This window comes from Solea solea, chromosome 15, assembly GCF_958295425.1.
Source record: "Solea solea chromosome 15, fSolSol10.1, whole genome shotgun sequence".
Taxonomy (NCBI): domain Eukaryota; kingdom Metazoa; phylum Chordata; class Actinopteri; order Pleuronectiformes; family Soleidae; genus Solea; species Solea solea.
This window is the reverse complement of record NC_081148.1, coordinates 12,106,138-12,131,683: the sequence shown is the minus strand read 5'-3', so window position 1 is coordinate 12,131,683 and position 25,546 is coordinate 12,106,138. Positions and strand designations below refer to the sequence as shown.

Below are 25,546 nucleotides of genomic sequence, written 5' to 3'. Positions count from 1 at the left end.
TGCTCCTCAAGAGGAAAATGTTGTAAAAGGGATGAGGAAAGTGATTAGTGCATCCTTGATAGTTAACATCAAGTATGAAGGGGAGGAAGTGTGTATGATTTAGGGGCCAGGAGTCTGCTGCACAGTGTAAAGGGCCTGTGAGACGGTTTTTATAGCAAACTCAGGCCAATGAAGCAGACATTTATTCCACCTCATGTTTGATGCAGGCTCGGGGAGTATTACGTGAGACCTAATTGGCTTCATGCAGAGCTATAATTGAAGAACGATGACTTGTACGCTATCAGTCAGTAAGCAACTCATTTACCTTTATTTTGTTGAAAAGCTGATTCTCCAGACATGGTTTAAATGTAGGGGGGGGGGGGATGCTTTCCAGGATGCCAGCAGCATCACTAATAACCCTCTAATTCTCTTCTGTGAGACATATCTGAAAATGTTCACTTCTAAAGGCCTGTCAAAGCTCAATTTAATTACTATAATTTCCAGCGAGATGTAGAGTCTCTTATTGGCTTCATCTTTTCCGGCCAATAGCCCTTGTCAGACATAGCGATACACTTAAACTCCCCATACCTCTTTAAATAGATGTATCTGGCGCTGGCTTGTCTTTCATCGCTGCACTACAAAATAACTCTGCTCTCCAAAGTTTGATTAAATAAGCACCGTTCCCCAGTAAACTCCATCTGTCACCCACATCAGAGGAAAAACATGGCGGTTATTCGTCGACGCCGCCGACATTATTGAAAGGACAGCTGTGGAAGGCGGGTGACAATTCTTAAAGATGTTTTGTCGGAGTGGGTGAGGGGGGGATTAAAAATAGATTAGGCTTGAATGTGTGAGAAGCTCGCGCAGTGTCAGCGGAGCACTGTATTTATTCCTGTAAGAAGTCCCCAGTGTGGATCTTATTTAACATCAGATTGTCTGGAATACGACTCAAAGTGACACTGATGAGGGGCTTGATGGTGTCAGCTTTCAAATCCTCAAACTGGGGCTGAGTCTCGCAGCATTGTTTCCATTGAACAATAAATGAGATAAGTAATCCTTGTCAGTCAGAAGTCTATTATCCGTTTATCATCACCGTGTAGACAAAAGAGCCCAACGTGCCCCCCTGGTAATGAGCCCAAACTGCGGCTTTGTCCTAAATACCACCGGATCAAAGACGGAAGACGGTGAAATGCATTTGCCACAAACAAGGCTGTTTCTTTTTTCCTGACCGGCTACTTTTAACTTCTGCTGAACCCTGTGCTTCCGGCAGATGAATGCATACTGTGAAATTTCCAGTTGCATCAACACAACACGCCCCACATCTGTATTATTCATACATGTCACACTGTCGTCCACACAAATTTGTAAATAACCATGTATATTTCATGGGCTTTGTGCAGAAGCATTTAATAATTTAACATTTTTTTCCCCGGCACAATAAAAGAGAGAGTAGGACTGGCTAAATTCACACCAGACATTTATAGATCTACTGCTCAGCTCGGCGCAGCACTTAATTTAAGAATAAAACAAAACACAACCGGCAGTGTTTATATGTGCACATTCCATTAAGGCTTATATTTTCAGCTGAATCTCCCCAGCTAGTATATCACCTGCTGAGGGGAGTGTAGGGCGAGTAAGGCTGAATAAAACCCAGTGTTGTAAAGGTGCAGCAATAGAAGCAGAGAGGAAGAAAAACACCCACCATGCTGCAGAGAATATATCTGACATGGTGTTGTCTAATTTCCTCTGAAGGGTGTTAAATTAGAGCATGCAGAGTCTTGACACATGCTGGTGTGGTGCAGCAAGGAACTGAAAACACTGATTCCTGCTCTATGCAACCGCACTGTGATGAAATCAGGCTGCTTAATGCTAATTGGTGGTAAGCTGAATTTATGCTGATGGTCTGTGTCTCTTCTGCTTTGTTTTTTGTTTTTTTTTTGCTATTCACGGCACACATTTATGCAGTGCACATGAGTGAGTTTTGCCAGCGCAGCAGAGGCTAGCAGCGATGTTCACTCAACAACTCGAGTGCCCCGTACGAGCTGTAAGTGTTGCAGAATCTCAGCTTTGCCAGTTAGGAGGGATGGCGGAAAGGTGCTCGTTCAGCACATGGAAATCTGTGATGCATTCTTAAACAGCTACCAGTCAACTGATTAAAGACGTGCAAACGTCCAACCAAAAAAATGAGTGAAGACTCTCATATCTCGTATTATTTTAGATAGAGAATACATTATACACCGTCTGTGACAAAAGCACCATCTGCTGAGTGAATCTATAAGCCACTTTCACTAAACATTAACATTATAAAGCATCGTGGAGTTATAATGACTGTTTTCCTCCTTAAAGCTATGGTGACCTTTGAAGCTTTCCCAAAGCCATTTGTGCTTCCCTCCATTCCTTTAATGTTCCTCTGTCTTATTTGTGAGCGCCAGGTCATACTTACATACGGTGTTTTGCAGAATGCTGCTATGCATTTCTGAATGCCTGTGTTTTTTTTATCGTACTAAAACAAAGCTTTGCGTCAGTCTAGCGTTCCACACACGTGTTCCCAGTTTACATGCATGTTAAAAGTCTGATTTTAGTCGGACTAAGACAATAATTTGGCTTTCCTCATGTCATGTAAACATGTTAGTCCGACTAAAATCATACTAGAATTAGTCGGACTTACTTACATGCCTGGGTAATGTTTTTCATAGTCCAATTACACTTAGTCGTAGAAGGAGTAGACGTACAGTTGCCGGAATCATATGGCGGTGGCGTCTTTATTCGGACAACAGCAACCACAAGAGATCTGATTTATATCAGGATTAACATGTACAGCAGGTAGGAAACATACAGAACCACAGCGCGATCCAATATGCACTAGCCTATAGAGAGATACCACGCCACCTACGGAGGCGGAGTCAGACGTACACAGCCAATAAATCCATTTTCTCCTCCACGTTTAAACTCAGACTTGGCAAGTTGTCCGGTTGCCTGTCGTAGTTGGACTACGGCTTTAGCTAAATGCACTGGCTGTCACATTCACTTTCCTCACAATGAGTTTGCCATCTTTTGTATGTCCTTACTTTAACTTTTACTGTGGAGTTGTAGTGTGGATACCAGCAGACCTCCATTATGTAACCTCAAATAAGTTTCCATGGTTACCATTGTCTTTGTTGTCTCTTTTGACCAAACAAAAAAGAGCACCACCAACTGGACTGGGAGGTATTGTGCTATAGGGAACATCATTAATGTCCACATGGACTTAAACTGGAGGTGCACTCGCCTTGGGTCGTGTGGAACATTGAATTTATGTGTCCATGTATCCTTAGAAGTGACAAGGATAAATCAATCTCTGTGACTCACTGCTGCTGCTGCTGCTGCTGCTGCTGTTGCTGCCTCTTTTGTTAATGACGGTCTGTGAGGGTGTTTTTGTAATGCCTGACCCTTTGCACGTACAAACAGGAGCAAAGTTCTTTCATTTGTGGGGCAACTTCAGCTCTGGTTGTTGGTGTTTGCTGTGAACTCGCCATATGAGCCTGTGTTGTTGGGTTACTGTAATCACAGGAACCCACTGGTCCTTTTTCATCATGCCATCTGACTGCTGTTTGAGTCATTCTGTCTTCTTTTTATGTAGCGTGTGAGAAGCAGGTGGCCTGTCTGTCGCACACAGACGTAGTTTTTTTGAGTTACATGGTTTTGATTTTGCTGTTTTTTACGCTTTTTTAATTTTTTTTCTTCTGCACCAAATTACAAATGAAGCCAACTTATTATTTCTTTGAGAATTTCAACTTCTTTGCTTTGTTTACATGAATGTGGGTGTCCGAAATACCCAAGCTCAGTTTGTAGCCACAGGTGGGTGTGGCCAACTGCTGTTTTATAATTGTGCCGCCTGGAGGTTCATGTGTAATCCTGGCACGGCGTGGATCAATCTGGAGAAGTGGCTCCAACAGGATGAAAATAAGACAAGTAGGAGGAATACATTATGAGCAGGTGGAGTTGCAGCAAGCATCAGCTTCTCTTATGACCTTCAAAGCACAACTATGTTCCCTGAGCATTTAGTTGTAAAACTTAAGGCTGCAATCTTCCCAAATGTACAGTCTGTGGTGTCAGAGGTTAATGACCTTTTGATTGTGATTAAGCAGTGATTCATGTATTTTTCTCCTTTCATCATAACAAAACTATCTATGCCACTTTTACATCCCGTTGTGAGTAGCCTGTCGTTGTCACGTTGCTAAAGCAAAGGTCATAAAAGAAGTCAATAGGTCCTGAAGTCAGCTGGATTGGATAATTATGCTTAATGCAATTTCTAACACATCACTATTGTTTCTCATCTATTTTGATCTAGTGGTGAACAATGATTACCCTGTGGCTTCCTGTTCTTCAAAGCTGCCTCCTATAGTGCAGGTGATGCCAGCTTGTTTACAAGCTGTTTCTGACACTGGTATCTCAATTAGGAAAGTCTCCATTCTGATGAGCGCTGAAGATTTGATTATCGTGTTGTTTTGCATATGGTCACCGGTCACCGGACAGCTAATTAAGTGCCATGAGTGGCACCCGGTGCGGTCTTCTGCTGCTGTTGTAGCATCCCCCCCCCCTCCTCCTCCCGCCTCAAGGTCTGACATGTGTGTTAAGAGATTATCTTCTAAAGAGAGCTTATTTGAATAACTGCTGCCTTTCTGTCGTGGCCATCAGGCTCCAACAACCAAGCCACTTTCAAAGTCACTCAACTTGACATTTCTTCCCCCCATTCTCACACTCGGTTTGAACAGATGTACCTGACAAAGAGGCTGGTGAATGTATTTGAAACATTTTGTACCCAGCTCAAACACTGTGCTTTTGTCATAAGGCCCAAGTGTGCGTCGCATGTCGCTGACCTTGGTATACGTCAGGGTCCCCTAGTATCCCAATTCACCATTGGTCACTATCCTTGGCGACTACTTCTTCTGTTGCCAAAATCTGAGTGTTGATGACGCGATTCGCATCATGCGCACCGTGCGCATTGGATGAATACCTGGGCCTATAGGCCTCCACTTTAAATCCATCAACATTGGACTTATTGCTTGAATCAGATTATAAGCGAGTTCCGTCTGATTGTGAATTATTGACTGATTTAGATAAATCACATTGGCCTGGTTTGTTGCAAATGTCCAAAATCTTTTACTGTGAACACAGACAGCGTTTACTCCTGGAATGTATGCTCAACAAAACCTGCCTGTACGTTGGCTGTGTAATTCTTTCAGTCAGCTCCCAACAGGGCATGCATTTAGTGCATTGTGAAAACTCAGTGGGTTTATTACCTGGTAAATACACTCACTGAGTACTTTAGAGATACACAGGGCCGGAGTACATGTACACCATATGTACAACCGCTTTTGTCATCTAAAACAATTATTGCAATCCCAAATGAAAACGTTGCAGGGGCGTGGTTGCCAGATTCTCCAAAAAAAAAGAAGGAAATAAGACGCATATCTGTCTTATATTATTTTTATAAACATTGAAACTATGCTTGCGTGGAGTTTGCATGTTCTCCCTTACTGAAAATTAACTTCTTACATACAGTATATATCACCGTTAAGGTTTAACGCGTTGTGCATTCAGAGATAATGAATGCTAATGAGTGGTTATTTGAGTGGAGGATTTACACTCAACAACTTAGCAGAAATTAATTCAATTCATGCAGAAAATGCAAAATCAATGTAATTAGGTGAGCTTGTGGGATTTAATTGCTCCTTTTGTGACTGAAAGGTGATTATTTTAATTTTTCCTGGACGCCATCAGTGTGTAACTGCTGTGTTTTTATCCCTTTTATCCAGGGGGAAGGAGTTTGGTCACGATGTGGATTTTATTGTGACCACACCAGAACCAGGGAGAGAGAATAGTCTGCTACCTGACATCATTGAAAGACTGAAACAAGAAGTATGTATGTTTTATTTTTATTTTTGCACCAGATGGAAGTAAAGAGGATGTTGACCTTTTGGGAATACATTGAAAGTAGTCATTTCCCTAGAATTTGAAAATAAATATATATGACAAATGGTTTCGATACAAACCACTGAATTTAATTTGAATCTAGTTTGGAAAGTCAAATTGTGTGGGTTAATAATTAGGTAGGAAAAGGTAAAAATAAACCTTAAAACCCTTCAATCTATTGCACATTATGACAGCCGTGTATATTGTTTTTATTACATTGGCTCAATTGTCTAATGTCTGATTTCTAGCATTCTAGCATTTTTTTTAGAACCAATTTTGCATTTTATATTCTGTTGATGAGTTGCACTGTAAAAGTTGCTCTACCATGTGAGACAGTAGGAGTTTTTATAAAATAAAAACACGCCGTGTGTTCACATTCACCCTCCTGATAACACTATTTCTGTGAGGAGCCTTCTTTTTGTTTGTTTGTGCAGTTGTTGTTGCTGTTGTCATGCTTCACTGACATGACTCGCTGGTTGTATTTATTAACGCAACTCCTTTGTACTTTCACTTCTGCACTCGCTTGCTTTAAACATGAAGCACTAGTTTCCTTAAGGGTATCCTGTGTTTCTTCCTCATTCATAAACTTGTCCTTGGAAAATTACAGTAGCCTTCACTTAAAAAATGTGTAGTGAGCTCCATTTAATGGAAAGACCGTGTGCAAAGGTGAGCGATTCAAGTGAAGGAGAAGTGATACAATTTGGGCGATTACTTAAAGCAACTTTTATCAGTGCTTTCAAGGACGATGGGCGGGAAAATGGATCCTCTAATGGAGCGAGTGGAGAGAAGAAGGAGATGACTGCGGAAGAGAGAGAGAGAGAGACGGGGGAGAGAGAGAGACAGATAGCAGGTGGTTGAAGTCGAGAGAAAACAAAAATCACGTAGAAAGTGAGAAGAGTGAGGAAACGTGTGAACTGGAGATAAAACACAAACGATGTTAATGAGAGGCTATGTTTGCATACAGCTAATGGTGTAATTATCAGCTGCACTTAAATGATGACAATTATTTGTTGCTAATAATCACACTCGTGTGACAAATGTCAATGTGCTTCAGAAGTGTCCAATTAAGACCCGGTACGTGTGGACACATTAATTACATTGAACTGAGGTCTTAACAATTGTGCACACAACAGTCCGGCCGGTTTCACAAGGTATTTATTAGGATGGAAAATGCATTGCATTTACATTTGACTGAAAAGGGAAATCAGAGTTTGTGTAAAAAAAATATTGATGGTTCAGTTTTACACCGATTAATGAAATGCATATTTAATATTCATTAAACGTGAACCAGAGTTTTTTTTTTCAATATGAATATGGATGGTTGTTTTTCATCCATGATGGTGATTTTGCCACCGTGATCTCTAAAATTCAGTGGGATTAGAGACGGTTGCACCTCAAATGAGTCTCTCTCATGCTCCCAGAATGTCACACCCAAATTAACACATCCTGTATGTTTATTGCATTTTTATCAACTTGTAATCATTTTGAGGAAGTAGAATTGCATTCATTATTGAGGGACGTTGGTGACCTGCAAAGCAAGACTGTCGTAATGACTGATTTATTATAATTATTCGTTCACTCGTGTGTGTCTTGCCTCAAATTCTTTGGCAGCCAGCAGAAGACTTTAAGATCTAAGATTATCTCTGTTCAAAATATCAGAAGAGCCAAATCTGATAATGATAAAAATATGGAAGTCAATTAAATAAAAATTTCGGTCGGTGAAGTCCAGATAACAGCACAGTGTCACATTTGGGCAGTGATTCTGGGATTAAAAACAGACTCTTTTCTACACATAAAAAATACCCTTTACTTTTCAGAGCGCTCACTTTCCACTCAACATAATGATACAGCAAAACTGGATCTCCAAAGCCAAATGAAAATACATTATTGACAATATCACTTACAGAAAAAAGCACAGAGCATATGGATGAGGAAGAACTTTTTTTTTTTAAAACACAGACTTCTCCCTCAGATGAATGTGTATTTGGAGACAGTCACGAGATGAGGGAAGGGTTTGATGAAGCGCAGGGCCAGGCTGTCTAGTCTAGCTGTCGGCTTCTTTTTTGTCATCAGCCGGGTTTAAAAATAAACCCCCCAGTCCTCGGCCCCTCCTCCTTTTACACATTCTGTCCAGCTTCCGCTCCTTTAGAGGTCCATCCTGATGATAATTACCTCCCACATTATCACGGGACGCTCTTGCGTCTTCAATTTACTATGGGTACGGGGAACAGGGTGAAGGTGTGCAAGCGTGTGAGAATGTGTGGGAATGAGGAGGCAGAATGGATGTGAGACAGTGAATTAGGCAAGTGGGGCAGGTGATAAAAAGGCTTTAGCAGCCTAAGAAGGGCCAGTGTGATACAACCGGAAGCCTTTCCTCTCAGCAGGCTGATGGAACGGGGATGGAGAGAGGACCGGTCTGCAGGGACGTGGACACAAGAGATCATGATTAAGTGGCGGTAGCAGAGGTCGACTCTTAAGTCGTGTAACCTTGTCATCTGCAACCGAGGCCCTTGGGGCTCCCCACATGTCTTCACTCAGGCCTAATATCATCTGCACCCTTATACCCTCACACATTCAGTACCCCCTTTCTGCCTGCAGGGAGTTAAAAATACATCTATCGAAAAACGTCCTTGTAAATTTAGGCTCATCACTTCCCCCCCCCCTCCTCCTCCTACTCCCCCTGCTGATATTCTGAAAGCATAACTCGGGGGCAGAGCAAGGTCAGTCACCAGCTCCTGTGGCAGACAGATGAGATTCAGCTTGGCCCTCTTAATGGTAAGAGAAAGACAAAGGGAGCAAAGTTTCATCCTCCATGCATCTGTCATCGCTGTCTCTGAATACTGTATAAGTGTCTCGTTCCAGAGGCCCGGGATGTGATGCCATTCGGCTCACGCGTTAATTGTTCTGCGCTTAGTCTGAGTCAGTGCAGTTCATAATTCTGAGTGTTTTCCCTTTCGGGTTAACTAAGTGATTTAGACAGAGCTGCATGCACAGCTGAGATTATTTGGCAGTCACACAGAGTTAGTCAGTCGGAGAACGAAATAAAGTCTGACCAGCAAGGACTACTTTGACTGACAGTGAGAGGACACACTAACTGCCGCACTTCAATTCCAGCAATCAGTCTCCTTCATTCTGGCGAAGCTGTGAATCAAAGTCAAAGTGCAGTTCCAGCAGTGCTGGCTAACACACACTAATCCGCGACTTGAAGGCAGTTTTGAAGTCTCTCTCTCTCTCTCTGTTTAAAAGAGAATGCAAGATGAGATCGGAGCACCTCACGCTCGTCCTGTGGATGCAGACGGCTGTGTAGGCCGCTATGACCGCTCTTCTTACATTCACAAGAAATGACTTGGAGTAAATAATCAAAGAGATAAAAGCTTTCACATCTGGCTTTTTTTTTTGCTTCTTTTTTCAGAGGCGAAGCTTCAGGGGGAAAGATTATCGTACTGCTGTCCTCTTCTGTAATTCCCTCTATAAACAGTTTTTGGTGGAATCAGCTTCCTCTCAGATGCTCGCTGACATTACCTGCTGTGTGCGAGATGATTACAGAGAGCTATTGGGCTAAACAGCCCCCAGCGATGCTGCGACGGGGGGAACTTCATGATGTTCGGTCTTTATGGTGGATTTATGTGTATCAGGCCGAGCGTGGCATTGTGCCGCAGCACGTACAGTCCTCATTAAACTAAAGTACTCGATGGTCTACGCTGTTGTCACCATAACACATTACAGTTATTATTCTTATCTCATTTTGGTAAATATTCTGCTACGATTGTCTATACATTTCTACTTGGCTCCTGCAGAAAATGTATTATTCCGTTTTGAGTGTTTTCTAGTGTTGGCATTCAAAAACTTTCCTGTAAATACAGTGTGTTTTTTGGGGGGGATTTTGTTTGTCTGAATGTGTCTTCAGTGTTGTTAGGATTTGGAAGAAGAAAACCAAACTGGAATGCTTTTCTCTGAGGGCGTCAATAAGAGTCAAAACCTGAAAAAAAAAAACCAGGGCTTCTGACATACAGACCTAACTATAGTATCTGCTGGAGCGCTGTTATATGAAGTGACCTACATTCACAGCAGATGGATTGTAGACCTTCTCCCACTAAACTTGTCTGAAGTGTGACTCGAGGGGATTTTAATTTCAGATTAGTTAGCGTTTAAGCGGTTTTTATGCTGTCATTCCCTCATTATCTGAGTGGGCGCTGACACTGCCTTTAGCTAAGCTATTACAGAATGTGAGGGGAACTTAAAGAATCCTTCCCCCTGCCTACCATTGAAAGGTGAGTGGTTATCTGTAATTGCAGAGTGAGAGTGGTCCGCGGGTGCAGCGGAGGGTGACATCTAGTATATTTTTTGCCTGCAAGTACACGACAAACGAGTCCACCCCTGAAGATAATTAGAGGAGGGAGCGAGAGAAGGGGGTGGTGATTTCTTTGAGATCTGCTCCCTCATTGTGTCACTCAGGGTTTTCACCACCACCATCTCATCTCCTTCCATCAGTGCCCTCCGGGAAACACTGTCCTCATCCGATAACTTGTGCATTTGGACAGTTTGTTGGCAGCTACACAGGCTGTGCTGACAAGGTGTTTGACGTTTGGTGATTAACCGAAGTCATCGGCCCGGAAAGACAGAGTGGCTACTTGGTGCACTTGCTTCTCTAATTATTGCTCTTTAAGGATTGTGTGGCAGATTCATGACCAGGGAGACCGGAGTAGTATCCATACAGTTATAATGGGCGCCCGGATTAAATCGACAAGTGGTCATCTTAATCGTTTTAATACTCCCGCATCCAGGGAGAGGCATGATCAGTCAGGGTGAGGCCTGGAGCTAAATCCATTCACAGGTTTTTGTCTTTTCATTCTCTCTTCTCTTATGTCGATCCCGCAATCTACGCCTTCACCTGTTTCTTTATATTCTTTCACGGGTTTCATTCTCTAACTCTCTCACGCTCACTCCATTTCACTTTTCTCCACACTGACGGCTTAGTTTCTCATCTGTGGCCCTCACTTCTTCTCCCCTTCAACACACTGACATCTCAATTGGCACAGATTTCCATTATCTAAGGAGTGGAGCCATTTGCCAGGGAATGGACTTCAGTCATCTACTATGGCTGACTGGAGGCTCATCTCTGTATTGGAACTCAACACCCAGTCATCCTCTTTCTTCACTCACCGTAAATGAGAGTGTTGACGAGGCTCAGCAGAGTATAGTCCTTATCTTTTCACTGGTCAAGTTTTGAAATTTAATTTATGGAGCTTTTGATTCGACTTTCATTCCTGTTTTACTTTCACACATGTCAATGTGGTTTACTGCTGCACCTCACAAATGGCTCTTTGATTAAAACATCATCAAGTTTTATTTTTATTTTTTTTTTTTACAAATACACAAAACTAGTGTGCTAAAACAATGAAATAGACCCTGAACAAGTCATTTTTAAATGGGTAATTTGCACAATTTAATTTGGGTAATAAATACTAAAATTCAAGGGGTTAGCCACATTCAGTAAATGTGACTCATTTTAATAAACATATCTTTTCTGTCAGACTGTCACCTGCATATTTTTGAATAATGATTTACGCTGTGGTATAACGCTGGTTCACAGTCATGTCATGTTCCTTGTTGTGTATTGTAATACAGTATTCACTACTAATACCCTTAAAAGATGTAAAATTAACCTTTGCAGATATTTATGCTATAGCCTAATACTTGTTTGTTTCTCTCTACCAGGGCATTTTGCTTTATTGTGACTACCAGGCCTCCACCCTTGATATATCCAAGCTTCCCTGCCTGAGATTTGAGGCCATGGACCATTTTGCAAAGTGCTTCCTGATCCTCCAGCTGGAGGGAAGCAAAGTGGAGGGCGGTTTGAGCAGATCTAAGGAGGGCGGCAGGGGATGGAAGGCGGTGCGTGTCGACTTGGTGTCACCACCTGTGGATCGTTATGCTTTCGCTCTACTGGGCTGGACCGGCTCCAGGGTATGAAGGATTATAGAGACTGAATGACGCTGCATGCGGCTGGATTTCACGAGTAGAAAAAAAACAAAACAAGTCCAAGTTGCTATGTTTATAAGTTATTCATGGTGTGTGCCAACAGTGTGCGATAAAGTCAAGGTTGCACCGATCACCCTGAACGTAAATTAATAACAAATTGATTTTTAGGATATTTCCTGTATGTTTTCAGCATTATAAGAGTAACGTGTGTCCATATCCTTTCACTGCCGTTAAAACAGATGTTTGATTTCAGACTGTTAATCTTTCTCATCCACAGCAGTTTGAGAGAGACCTGAGGAGGTTTGCTCGATTTGAGCGGCAGATGGTTTTGGACAACCACACCCTGTACGACAAAACAAAGGTACTCATTTATTCACCTAATGAGGACATTTTTTTCTACTGTGTCTCGAAACAAGCATACCTTATTTAACTAGACGCAGTTTATTCACTTATTACTTAAAACATGTGTCCAGTACACTGGAAGAGCAGCTGCTACCGTCAGTAATTGCATTATGGTCTATCCCAATGCTCAGTTAGGTTAGATGTTTTTTTTTATTTGATTTCATAATGTATCCACACATTTTTCTAGTAATGAGAGCTTACCAGCTCAGCTAATTAATTGTTAATAAAGTGTTAATATACCACACAAAGACATAGCAATAGAGGGTGAACTGAAATGCAGCAGCAGCAGCAGCAGCAGCAGCAGTAGTGAGAGCAAAGGCAATCATGTCAGTGTTTCCCGCAGAGTTGGGCTTTACAACATCTCCCCTCTCTGAGTGTGTGTTCATGAATGTGAGTGAATTACTGCCAAAGCACGAGTCCTTAAAGGTTATTAAAGATTAGGACCTGCATGCAGGAAAAATACAATTCTGTACAGTGACGTTTACAATTTGATTGAGTTCAAAGTTCAAGAGCAACATGCTTAATGGGAGGTCGACAGGGTTAGCAGACCAAATACACACACACACATGGCTAATTTGTCAGTATAGGCTTATAAATAGAATGGTAACGCAATGTGGATTTAACCTACATGTTTCTATAGTAAACACCTGATGCAGCTCTGTATTTATATAGCATTTTCCTAGTCTTGGTGACCTCTCAAAGCTGCTCTACACTATAGTTTTGCCACTCATAAAGTGCACTCCTATCACTTTGCACAGGGGGGCAACGTGGGTTGACTGTCTTGCCGAACTAGTGGAGCAAGGAATCGAACCCACAACCTTCGGTTTGAAGGACAACTCGCTCTACCACTGAGCTACCATCGCCCCAAATACGCAATACTTTAGTGCATTTACCACCTTTAAACTGCTTTTAAAAGGTGGTAAAAGCAGTTAGCCTACATCATAACCTGGCAAAAGCTAATTAGATAGTGTGTGGGAACACCTGTATATATATATATATATATATATATATATATATATATATATATATAATTGCCTTCAGGAGGAATAAAGCAGGGGTTTGGTGTGTTTTCTGGTGGTTGAAAGCCTCATGCAGAGCTGGGATACAGTGTTATGTTAAGATGGGCTGTCAAAAGGTCTAACCTATGACAAAGTCAGACATTCAGTCACAGCATACTTGGTATTTTTAGCTATGTGGAGAAGTCATTTTCCATGTGTGAAAATCCATTTTGATATCAGGTGTGAGTTTGGAGGCAGCAGTGACAGATGGCTTGGATTTTTTTTACAGTTTCCGTGCAAGTGAAGGAGTTTGAATAACATGTGATAGAATTGATACGCAAATTAGCTGCAACCATTTGTTTGGCAGGTTATTCTTTAATCCAAGTCCTTGTATGCTATAGCTGGAAGTGCACAACCCAAGCTTTCATTTTTCCTATTTGCTCCTTAACAACCAGGGTTCCTAAACTTTCCACCCCACAACCCCTAAAGTAATGGGGTCATTGACTAGGAACCCCTATTATTCCAAAAAAATGTGCATGTTGGCTTGTGTGAAGTCTGAACATGGACTGGAGCAAGTTTGAGGTCAATTGAGCAAATTTTGCAGTTCATAAAGATGAACATCATATTCTCTACCACATAGAAGTATAGAAAAGGACTTTATTAGTGAATGTTCTTAAGTTGTATCACATACAGATGATTTGTTAGGGGTTGTCAAACTCTTGAAGTTCAGGAGACTGCTGATTGCCTGGATTATTGGCTCCCTGGACCTATGTGTCAAGTCTGGTTTATTTTCGTGCAAGGTCCATCTCACCACTCTGTGCTCATGCCTTAATAAAACCCAGTAGCTAATAAAGTGACCTTATAGACTAACTGATGTTGTATTTCCCCTCTCATCAGGTTTGACAACAGGTGAAAAGAGTTTGAAGGCACAAGGTGACTGATAGCTGTGACTTTTACAGTTTTAATGCATAAAGCAACACATAAGAGAGGTTGAATAGCCTGCAATATACATGTTATTAAGACATAGCTATCTGCGGAGAGAAGGGACACACGTCTGACATGTTTCGATACCTTTTTGCCTCCTGTCGTCTCGTCTTGTGTGTCATACGTCACCTGGAATATAGCACAAGCTCAGCTGTCTGCTGTTCTCACGAGATACACTCATGAAAGTGCCCGAGTGCAAAGATTGACATTGCTATTCAGCTGAAGAACTCAATTATTCAGCAGGAAAAGTTTATAGTACTGGCAAGACAACAAGAAATTTTCAGGGAAGCATCAATCTTTGTGACAGACCTCTCTGAAGCTTGTGTTTATCCAATCCCTTTGCCTATTCATCGCATCCTGTAAGGCAGCCCCCTCCCCCCCTATCTCATTTCCAATGCATAGGGTAGAGCGGGCATGCTGCTTGAGTTGTGAGTGGACCGGGACAAGGGTGTAAGGCGTATCATCGCATGGATCGACAGGAGAAAGTACCCTGTCTTTGTGATGTCCAATCACTGGCTCCCTGTGGGCAGAGGTCAGAGTCCCAGGGATCACTGGGTGGCAGCTTCCTGACAGATAGACACACACAGCCAACTCAGATGGTGTTTATTAAAATGCAAGGGCAGAGCATAGCTCGCTGACAGTGCAGGCATCCGTGGACTGAAGTGGACGGGGGAGTCACACACTAACGCGCTCATTCGTGCAGACGTGTTGCATGATTTTTGCTGGTGTTTTGAGTCTAAGTCGAGAAAGTAAAGCAGTCGATCCCTTTACGTGATTTGTGACGGGGGGGGGTAAAAAATGTGAGGAAAAAAACAGGAGACTCAAGCAGATAACTGTCAACTTTGATGAGGTTGACGATAAGTGCAGTAAAATAGACACCACCCTTAAGCTGTGCCATCCTTTCCCAGGCGAGCTTCAAGGTCAGCAGACAATGTAAAGATGTAAAGAGACTTACCCAACGGTGTGACCCGTTTTTCATCCCTCGCTCCGTATCACCCTTGTAATTAACATACTGAAGATCAATCAATTGCTCCGGTGTCTGTCCTGTCACCGCCCTCACACAATGCTGACTGCCTTGGACAGGAAAGGATGAGTGTCCCCTCCTTTTTATTGTCTGCACTCATCGTCATTAATTAATGTAGTGTACAGCTTAGGGCGGCGCAATGATGGCGCTTTCAACTTTTACCCCCGTCTCCTCTAATTGCCCAGTGGTTTTGGAGAGATTCTGTGAAACTCATGTGGCTGGTATACCAGACAACGAGCGGAGCGATGCGGACTGATGCGTGCAGGACTTGGAGACATCTCGGATTGGACGTCAGGACGGTCATTTAGAGGACTTTCATTTTGTGGGCTGCAGACAGGCTCTCAGCGGACACACGCTGGTCTTGTTCTTATTATAAAATGCTTAAAAAAAGATCAGAGGGCTACACTCACTCTAATGATCTCTTCCCAATTAAGAACAGGCTCAGGGGGAATCCTTGCGTCGCTTTGTGAGGAGGCTGTCACACATCTGTCACACGGCAACAATGACTTTAAGTTTCATGCACCACAGACATATTTTTCCCCTCCTCTTTGAAGCACTTGCTGTTTCTCAGTTTGCTTGCATTGGTGAAAACATTTTTATTATTTGAACACCCAAAAAATAGCGATGAAATGGCTGAAGCTGCAGGTTCTGATCTGTTGTGGCGACGTACTGTATAATACAAACTAATTACAGAGAATGGCCCCACAACACAGAGGCTTTATGGGTATCAGGAGGGGATCGGTGACAGCCGGAGTTTCTCATACTCATAAAGCCTTGCATAGCAAAATAAGCAGACTAAAACCTGTGTTGAGACAATAGAAGGAAGAGCACTGTTCTCAGCTCTTTGAAAGTAAACTGACTACAGCTGTAATGTGATGCCAGGCTGAGTTTGTTTCCTTCTCCTGCTAAATCCTCCTGACAGTTTCTTTCTTCTTTTTACCAGACAGTGAAAAAAGAAGTAAATACAAAGCTCAAGCCAAATCAGAAACCTTTTGTTTGCAGAAAGGCAGTTTTAACACAAAGCAACACCAATGATTGTGTAGTTTGTCAGTTACTCATTTAGTTGAAGAAGCTGAAAATACCAGAACAACAGATACTGCAACAACTTCAATTTCAACTGTAATAATGAGGGTTTCTTCAGGCTCATCTTTTGATTTTTTTTTTTTTTCAGATAGCTACTAACCTTATCAGAGAGTTTTCAGCCTTTTCTTTGACTACTAGAAAATAATCCTCTGAGCAGAGAGACAGTTGTAAGACAGTGTTTTACAATCTTACAATCAGCTGAAGTTCACCATAAATCTCTGTTAAGCTGAGGGGAGCTGCAGATTTAGACCATCATGTAATGTGAAATGTTTAAGTGATAAATCCCTCTTCTAAGACTATTTTCTGCATATGCATCAGAAATGTGTTTCACTAATTACAAGATTTAGATACTTTTCCACAACAGATGTATTGACTTGTCACAGAAGGGAAAGCGTAGCTGTTACTAAAAAACCTTAACAATGGCTGTCTTTGATTCACTTGGCCCAGTGAGGCATGAGAGTGTGACAATGAGCGTGTCGAATGTCAAGAATCTGAAACAGCGGCAGCAGCTAAATGTAATTCAGCCAACGTTAATACAATCGCTCACACTTTTTCCCCTGTGACAGAATGTCTCCTGTGAGAATGGCCTCCAACCTTTCCGATCCTGTGTAAAGATAAAAGCAAACCTTGAGACTCTTTGTAATGAGCAGATTTCTTCTTTTTTAAATGTCAGATCTGTAGTTCTTAAGGTGGCTGTGTGTAAAACCTTAGCGATGAGCCACAGCCAGTATTTCAATTTAAAACGTTTCCTTAGTCTACGATGACATACGAGGGAATGAATACAATAAACACAACACATTTCAGTTCTTTAAATAGAGTCCAGCGAAATTCAATCACTTAATTGTAAGGGGCGAATGGGAACTGTTGCGGCAATCGCTCGATATAACAGTGATTGAAATTACACTAGCTGTGGCTGACAGCTTTTAGTGTTTGCTAATTGTCCACATATTGCTTCATAATTATAATGCTTTCCCGATAAATAAGCTGCTTAGTCGCTTTGGTTTTCCCTTTGCTGGACAAAATACAAGGATTGCAACCCAGGAAAGCGTTTCCAGCCTGGTGTGATTGATGACTGCACCTGCACTGGCAGGTTTTGGGTTGGGATGCCCTGCTGGCAACAACTGACATCTAGGTGTCCTCTGAAAATACACCGCTGACCAGCATCGGTTTCCGGGAACCACCGTTGAATTTTAACCGGAGTGTAGTTCTGACAGAGATGGGAGGGTCCGCGTGTCCTCTGCTGTAAGTCCGAGGGTTTGTAATAATTAATATGTGTAGTGGGCTTGATGAATGAGGACAGGTGGAGGATTTCATCATGCTTAGACAGACTGACTCCCTCCCCAGGCATGAGACATTGATGACCTGCCCAACACCTTGAAAAAACACAACCCTCTGTGTGGCAGTATCTACCCTTGAAACTCACTCAGTGTGTGTGTGTGTGTGTGTGTGTGTGTGTGGTAATATACTCAGCAGTGCAGCTTAGGTGTTCCCAGACTGCAAAGCATAACCTGCATCTGTTCAAAATGTGCTTGTGTAAATGCCAGTTCACTGTCATTTTTCTGCCTATTTATGCACACTTTCATATACCTTGTGTATAAAAGGTGCTATATATTGCGTGTGTGTGTGTTTCATTATGTGTCTTTCCCACAGGGTAATTACTCACTGTCATGTGGTTGGAGTGTGATTAATGAGGTTCTGGTCAAAAGGCTTTGAGCATAGATGCCCTGGCCTTAGTCCTGAAGCCCAGTTACAGATATGAGAGGACCTTATTCAATCTTTTCCTGACACTCCACTGTGGGTTTTTGATGAACCCGGTGTTGTTGTTGTTGTTTTACAGCGGTTTGCATCCATAATATTGCATTACTGCCTCGTTCTTATTCTCCTTTGCGGCGTCAGTTATGAGAAACATACACCGTTCTATGGGCATTCATGAGATTTCTTGTCTGAGATAAAAAGGACTGACATTTGTTTAATCCACATTCCTCTATTGTGCTTACTATTAACAAATATATACATAAACAAACCAAAAGGCCTGTATAAAGCAGCATATATTCACAAATCTTGAGTGATTACATAATTATTCATATGAAATAGACAAAACACATGCATGTCCAGTTGATCAGTGACTCTTGGCCTTTAGGTGTGTGTTCTATATAAAGGAATTTATTTTTAACACCGTAACCCCTAGAAATCTTAAGGAGGGTGAGTTTTTCTGTTTTTCACCAATTTTATACTTTGATTTGTCAAAAAAAAGAAGCTTTGGAGCTTTTGCATTCAATTGTGAGACAGGGATTACTAAGAGGTAGGACTGAACGATTTGGGGACAATATGTACTTTAGATTTTTCTGGGAGATATTGCAATTTCTATTTGATTTCGGATCAAGTTTCTGTTAAAAACCCACTGTGTCAAACTTAAGAACGTTAAGATAGGAATTGCTTCCAGCATGTATTTACATTTTTATTGGTATAGAACACGGAAACACCAAAAATAATATAACTTTACAAATGATGTGAATGTGTTAATAGAGGACCTGGCTTTAAACTATTTCTTACAGTGAAATAGTTATGTCATTCACTGACGGCACGATTCGCAATGCCTTTGCAATTTGCCAATTGTGATGTTTTACATCCATATTAGAGCTACAGCTAACGATTGTATTCATAATCGATTAATCTATCAAATATTTTCTCTATTAATCGAGTAATCATTTGGTCCATGAAAATATTGATCAGTGTCAAACCTGGAAATGATGACATTCTCAAATGTCTTGTTTCGGCCACAAACGACAATTATTCAGTTAATGATTCCTTTGTTATTTGCAACAAGAAAACCAAAGATAATATTGACATTTAAGAAGCTGAAATGATCAGAAATCTTGTTTTAATAATGAAAAACCCCTCAAACCAATACATCGATTATTCGAGTAATTGTTTCAGCCCTAATTAATATTTAAAAAAAAAAAACATTAATTGTAACAAGTGAGTTATTTAATAAACAAATCTATAAATTAAAGGAATATTATTTTGAGATTGTTCCTCCAGTTGTCCCTGAAAATCCCAAATAATCAAAATTAAAAGTGACAGCATAGTCAAAAATAAATACCACCAAGATGAGTTCCACCACGACTACCTCTCACCATCTGTCCACTGGCAGAATTTATATGAAGCTCTGTCCAATTACACTATTTTGGATGTAGAGCACTCATAGCTTCTATGACCCCCGCCCTCCATCAGCCTCTGAGCAGTGGATGAATGGACAATAACGGGGCAATTGCACTGGGCTTTGGGGAGAAGTGGTTTCAAACACTTCCCCAGCTGACGTTCACACGGGCAGTGTTTGCGCTCAGAATGGAAGGAAGCCCCTCTCAGCAAGCAGAGGAAGGGGCGGAGGAGTTAAATGCAGTGGATGGCGGCACAGGGACCCTCAGGGTGTCACATACTGTAATACACACTCACACAACCCGAGTGAGCTTACGCTGTGACAGACGAGAGAGCTGAAGAAGGTGCGGTCTCTGTCCTCCAAACATCCTGGTGGTGGGCTTGGTGAGCAGGGATTTATAAACGGAGTAATATGTGCAGTGGAAGTGTGAGTGTGTGTGTGTACAGAGTGAGTGAAGGCGGGGGAGGGGAATTGTGTTGTTCAATAAGTACGCACATTTACAAATGTGTTTTTTTCTCGACCTTGGTGGCATGTCTGCTGGATTTTAATTAACAGAGTCGGATAAATAGACTTGGTGTGGCGGCATTTTAAAGAGGAAGAATGCATCTTGATGTTTTGCCTTTTCAAGGTCAGAACATGCATGCGGTTCATTCAGAGCTGTCAACACGCGGCATTTTTACATGTGATGATGGCAAAAAGGAGGAAATGTTAGGAGAGGATATTTGTTATTTTACACATGTTGGTGCACTCCAACAAATATGTTGCACTAGGTCTGAACAGTAAATCATTTTCAAATTAAAACTGCAATTTAAATCAGTCTAATTGGCTAATTGTAAAGACTGCAATTTGATTGTTCAATTTGGTTTTATGCAATTTTTTTAAAATGCATACTTGTTTCAAACAATCAAATAGCTTTAAATTCTCAACCTTGCCTTAGTAGTTAAAGGGCCAGTAAGTAAACATTATGTTTAATAACAACAATTGAATTCCATAGCTAAAATTATGTTTTCATTTCATGTATTATTGCCTGGAAAAATAGGAATTTTATGTTTTATTACCCTATAATTATCACTTAGCAGGTCCTCCATGTCCACCAGGATCCAGTTAGCTGCTTGATATAACTTCACCCTTATAGATAGCAATATGTTGCTAATCAATTTACAGAAAATCTGACAGAAGAGATATTTTGCATATATTTTGATATATTTGTCCACATATACCATCTTTAGCTTCTAAATGGAGACACAGTAAAACTCCCTGAAGTAAATGAGAATCATTAATGAAGGTAATATCACCACCAACCCCCTCTGCCTGTGATTATGAGAGAACACATTTCATGCTACTTTATCATTCTTTCGGTTTTCATTATAGACAGATTTAATCCAGTGCAATAAAAAAAAAATATCTTTAATTATTCCAGTTCATTTCTGACATTCCAGGCAACCAATAATGCAGGAAGAATTAGTCATCTAAAAATAAGACGTGTGACCAAATTTTGCCCTGTGTTTACACGATATAATTGATGAGAAATATAAGAGAAGATGAATGTAGAAGGCGAAGAGAGAGTTTGCATAGATACAAACCGTACGTAGTGTCTCATTAAGCACAGTAAGTGGATTACAAGTTGATTATTGTGTTATTGTTGTAAAAGAAAGCGTATTCCAGAAACTTCACATTGGTAATTGCTACACTGGTTGTTCTATTTTCAGGAACAAAAATTTAATTAAAGTTTTTTTTTTTTCTTTCTTTCCTTTCTTTGTGTAATTGTCCTCCGAGTTTATGGATGGTCTGTTTTATTGTAGGCTGTGTGTGGCAGATTTTAGTGGTTAGTGGTAGATTTTGTACAAGACTGGATTGGGTTATGGTTAGAGTTAAGGTTTTTATGCATTTTTATTTTTAGTCAGGCAGAGGTGAGGGACCTATAGACATCACATGTGGGAGGCGTGGCTTGACAGCTAATTTAGCAGACGAGGTTCACCTGGTGTGGGGTTGTGAGAGTGGGGAAATGAACAGCATTGAGCCAGCAAGGCTGACGTGTCACAGCGAGAGACACGCTGGAAGTCAAAGACATTGTAGACGATTGAAGACAAAACAGCACACTACCATTCACTGGAAGATGCATACAAACTAAAACAAGGTTTCTACAACAGTCGGACACACTGACCGACCGAGGGAATGGTTCTGCGACAACACCGCATGAGTGGATGTGGGACAGATTGCTGGTGGTGAGTTTGAGTCCACACAGTCTCTCACAGGCAGGGCTGGTGCTGTTATGGTACAGGTGAGGTTAAATAACTCACCTGTTCCATAATTGCCTCATATTTTCTCAATTTACAAACTTAAGCCCTATTGGGACAGGATTAGTTTTACATGGGGAGATGGAGTAATGTAATTTTACCACAGCACATCTGTAATGTCAATGGTCAGTTAGCACTGATACAAAATCTCAGTAAAACTACCACAATTGGGAGGTGTAAATCGGAGTAAATCTTTCTCATGAGCCCTTTACTGGGCCTATGACCAGCTCCATGCACTCCAGCGGCGGGTGACCCCCCCCGACAAGTTCTGTCGTCCCACCCAGTAACCCAGGGTGCCAACAAGGGCCCTGATGTGGGAGGGTAAAGGGGGGTAGCATGGTGATCCCTGACCCACAAACAACTTCACCCCGACTTCCCGGACATCGAGTGCCACTCGATTTATGCTCCACCGTCAACTCCTGTCATGTGCCTACTACACTGCTTCTTGATAGCGCCTCGATTCATGCATGAAAATCATTGGAAAACCTCTTGTAAACAGGAGATGGTGGAATATTTACACACATATTTACTGCTGGTCTATTTGCATGACATTAGCATTACCTTTTTACCCCAGGTAGAAGTCGTAATCTTTACTGACATCGTCGGGTAATGATTACTTACATGGCACATTCGGACGGGACTAAAATAACTGAAACTTTACCCCACCTCCCCATGTAAAACTAATCCTGTTTGAATAGCGCTTTAGTCTTCAGCTCAAATCAATTGATTGAAGTGACATAACTTGGAGATATTTATCAGATTATCAGCTCCATCTGGAGCCACACACGACTTTTACTTTTTTTTTACATATTTCACAAATGAGAGAAAGCACATGAAATGTCCAACATGTAAAATTAGTCAGGTGTACAAACAAATGAACACGCAAACAAACAAAAACACATCATTTCTGAACTCCTATCAGACTTCTTTATTTACATAGATTCTATCCCAACCCGAAGACACTCACTTCACATTCATAGCTTGTTTCACTAATTGAGTCTCCGTCACAGCCGTGAGTTAAATTTGTATCACTGTTTGCATTGGATCACTTGTTTGCCAGGGGAATGCAATGCAGATATGTCATCACTGTGGCTGGAAACCTCCTGGCTGTGGATAGAATAGTTATGAACGTGGGTGCAAATGTGAAATGTCATCACCATGGCAATCGATGTCATCACTGCAGGTAGAAATGTCATCCAAGGTGATAATGGTATTAACTGTTCACATAAAATAAATGTGTGATTATTATCCCCGCAGCCAACAATAAACTGTAAAAAAATATCATCAAGTGATATGACGGCACTCTCCAGAAATATATATATATATATATATATATATATATATATATATATATATATATATGTATATATATAAAAGAGTGCTTTACTGCAGGAAGACATCATAGAGCAGAGCTGAGCTGGATGTGAAGTATACTTTCTGAAGCTGGGATCAGACTGCAGGATTTAAAGAATCTCAACATATCTCATATTTACAGGCTGTCCGCTCTAGGTTTTCTCTCATAAAACCTTGTTTTACTTTCAAGAGGAGCTCCCCCCCCATCGAGTTATGAGATAAGAACAGGAAATTACAGATTAGAAGATTCCTGTGGATTTGTAAATAGGATTTGCAAAATTGGACCATTTATAATGTTGCAACATTGCATTTTTAGGAATGTTTGGTGACAGACCCAAAGCAAGCAGGGATTGCCAACAGTTAAAATCCTTCTGCAGTCATAATTTGTGGAGGAAAATAAAAGTGAGAAACATGTGGATGGACAGAAGAGCTCTGCTGGTGTGGAAACCACAAAGTGTTGGTTTTACTGCAAGAGCAGGAAACACTTAATACTTATTTTATGTTTTTTTTTTCTTAAGCTGATGCTTGCTTTGGTGATACTTCTGTTATTTGTTTTCTGTTGTTTTGTGAGGATTTTACCGTGTATGGCTAGTGCTGTGTTGTGTTGTCCCATTCAAACTGTGTCTCTTTGCAAAACATCTTTCCTACTTGGACAACACACGTGAATTATATCCGGATGTCTTTTCTACCAGCACTAACAGGCAATACACATTTTTTTTTCTTGAATTGGAGACCACATGTAAACACTTTAGTCTGACTAAATCGAACTAGGCTTAGTCGGACTAACATACCTGGATAATGCGATTCATAGTCCGATTACTCCTTCATGAATGCGCTTAGTCGGACTGGAGTGGGACTTGGCGTTCTGCACATTCACCAAAGTTTCCTGCCTGGTCTTCGTAGTAGAAGTAATAGAAGTAGAAGGAGACGGCGTATAAACTGCAGTACTGTTCCCGTATATCATACGACAGTGGCGTCTATTCTTCGGGACAACAAAGCAATGTGAATTTCTCTGTGAGATGAATAAAGTATCTATCTATCTATCTATCTCAACCATGGAAACAGCATCCTCCCATCAACTGTGGCTATATTCAGTTCATCAGCCACATTGAAATTTAAATCAGATTCAATTCTGATTCATTACAGATCAGATTTGATGATCCACATGCATTACTACAAGTGTTCTGTGGCACGGATGTGCGTATGGATACCTTTTTGCACGTGTCAACAACAGGAAATGTCACATCTGTGAGATCCTTTGTGAGAAATAGAAGGTATTGGAGCATCTGTGTGTGAGATGTAGCTACACAGGGAGGTTTGGTTGCACTGCCAGTGCTCAGTGCGTGCACATGGACTGTCTTGCCTTAAAAGCATGGATATATGTCTGATGGAGGACCACATGCTGGAGTGACACACATATGATGATTTGAAAGTCTGAATTGAAGATCAGGTTTCTGTGTCCATATAACCCTTATGCGCTCAAACAGTGGGACACTCTTTCTGAGTCACTGCACTGACGTGTGGCGACATGTCAGGGCCAAATCTGGTCAAGAAGAACTGAACAGAGAAGTGTTTTTTTTTGTTGCTTTCTTTTATTCCCAGTCACACATTTTATCTGGGTATTCCACCTGTGTCAAAACATGGATTATTTACTTGTTCACTGTAATGATAATTGCACAATCAAACATTGAGGTCTCTTTGAAGTTATCGTTTAAGTTAAGAGAGCTTTTAAGTTAAGAGAGCTGACTACAACAGAGCGTATACTCTTGTATACTTACATTTAAATTGTGTACTTAAACACGAAAGCAAAGTCATTGTTTGTTCAATTATCACGTCTTTGACAGTTACTTGTTTACGGTACAGTTACGGTGCTATAATCAGAATCTCTTCTACACGGCTGCAGTGTTCAGTTCTGTCTGTGTCAGTGCTGGAGGCATGCAACCGGTCTGAGTGTCTTCTTGCATTCATTCTGCAAAATAAAAAAAGCCCAAAAAAACGCTCTCCCCTGAGGGAGCTGCCACTCAGCATTACAAAGACTTACAAAAAATGTGCACATATTTCCTCCTTTTTCTGTCTGCCAGTCAAAAAATGTTCAAGGAATTCTCATTTTCAGGGATTTGCTTTGATCACGTCAGGTTGGACATTTTCTCTGCCACATCCCCGAGTTGGTCTTTAGAGGTTCCGATTGTAAAATGGAAGCCGAGTGGAATCCTTGCAGACATTTAAATTGATGTGGAGGCACGATGGCTTATTTCATGAGTGATGCCTTAGTGATGTCAGTAAAATGTCCGCTAGGTTCAGTTTTATGCTAATTAAATGACTTATTTTT

General features: G+C 41.2%; 1 protein-coding gene across 1 annotated transcript in view; it reads left to right on the top strand.

Moving 5' to 3' along the window:
• The window catches only part of dntt (deoxynucleotidyltransferase, terminal), an 82,632-nt gene that overhangs the window by 42,307 nt on the left and 14,779 nt on the right, over nucleotides 1-25,546 (top strand). Inside the window, exons 8-10 of the mRNA XM_058651719.1 lie at nucleotides 5,778-5,880; nucleotides 11,653-11,901; nucleotides 12,194-12,277. Of these exons, the coding sequence (XP_058507702.1) occupies nucleotides 5,778-5,880; nucleotides 11,653-11,901; nucleotides 12,194-12,277 (436 nt within the window). The remainder of the gene's footprint in view (nucleotides 1-5,777; nucleotides 5,881-11,652; nucleotides 11,902-12,193; nucleotides 12,278-25,546) is intronic.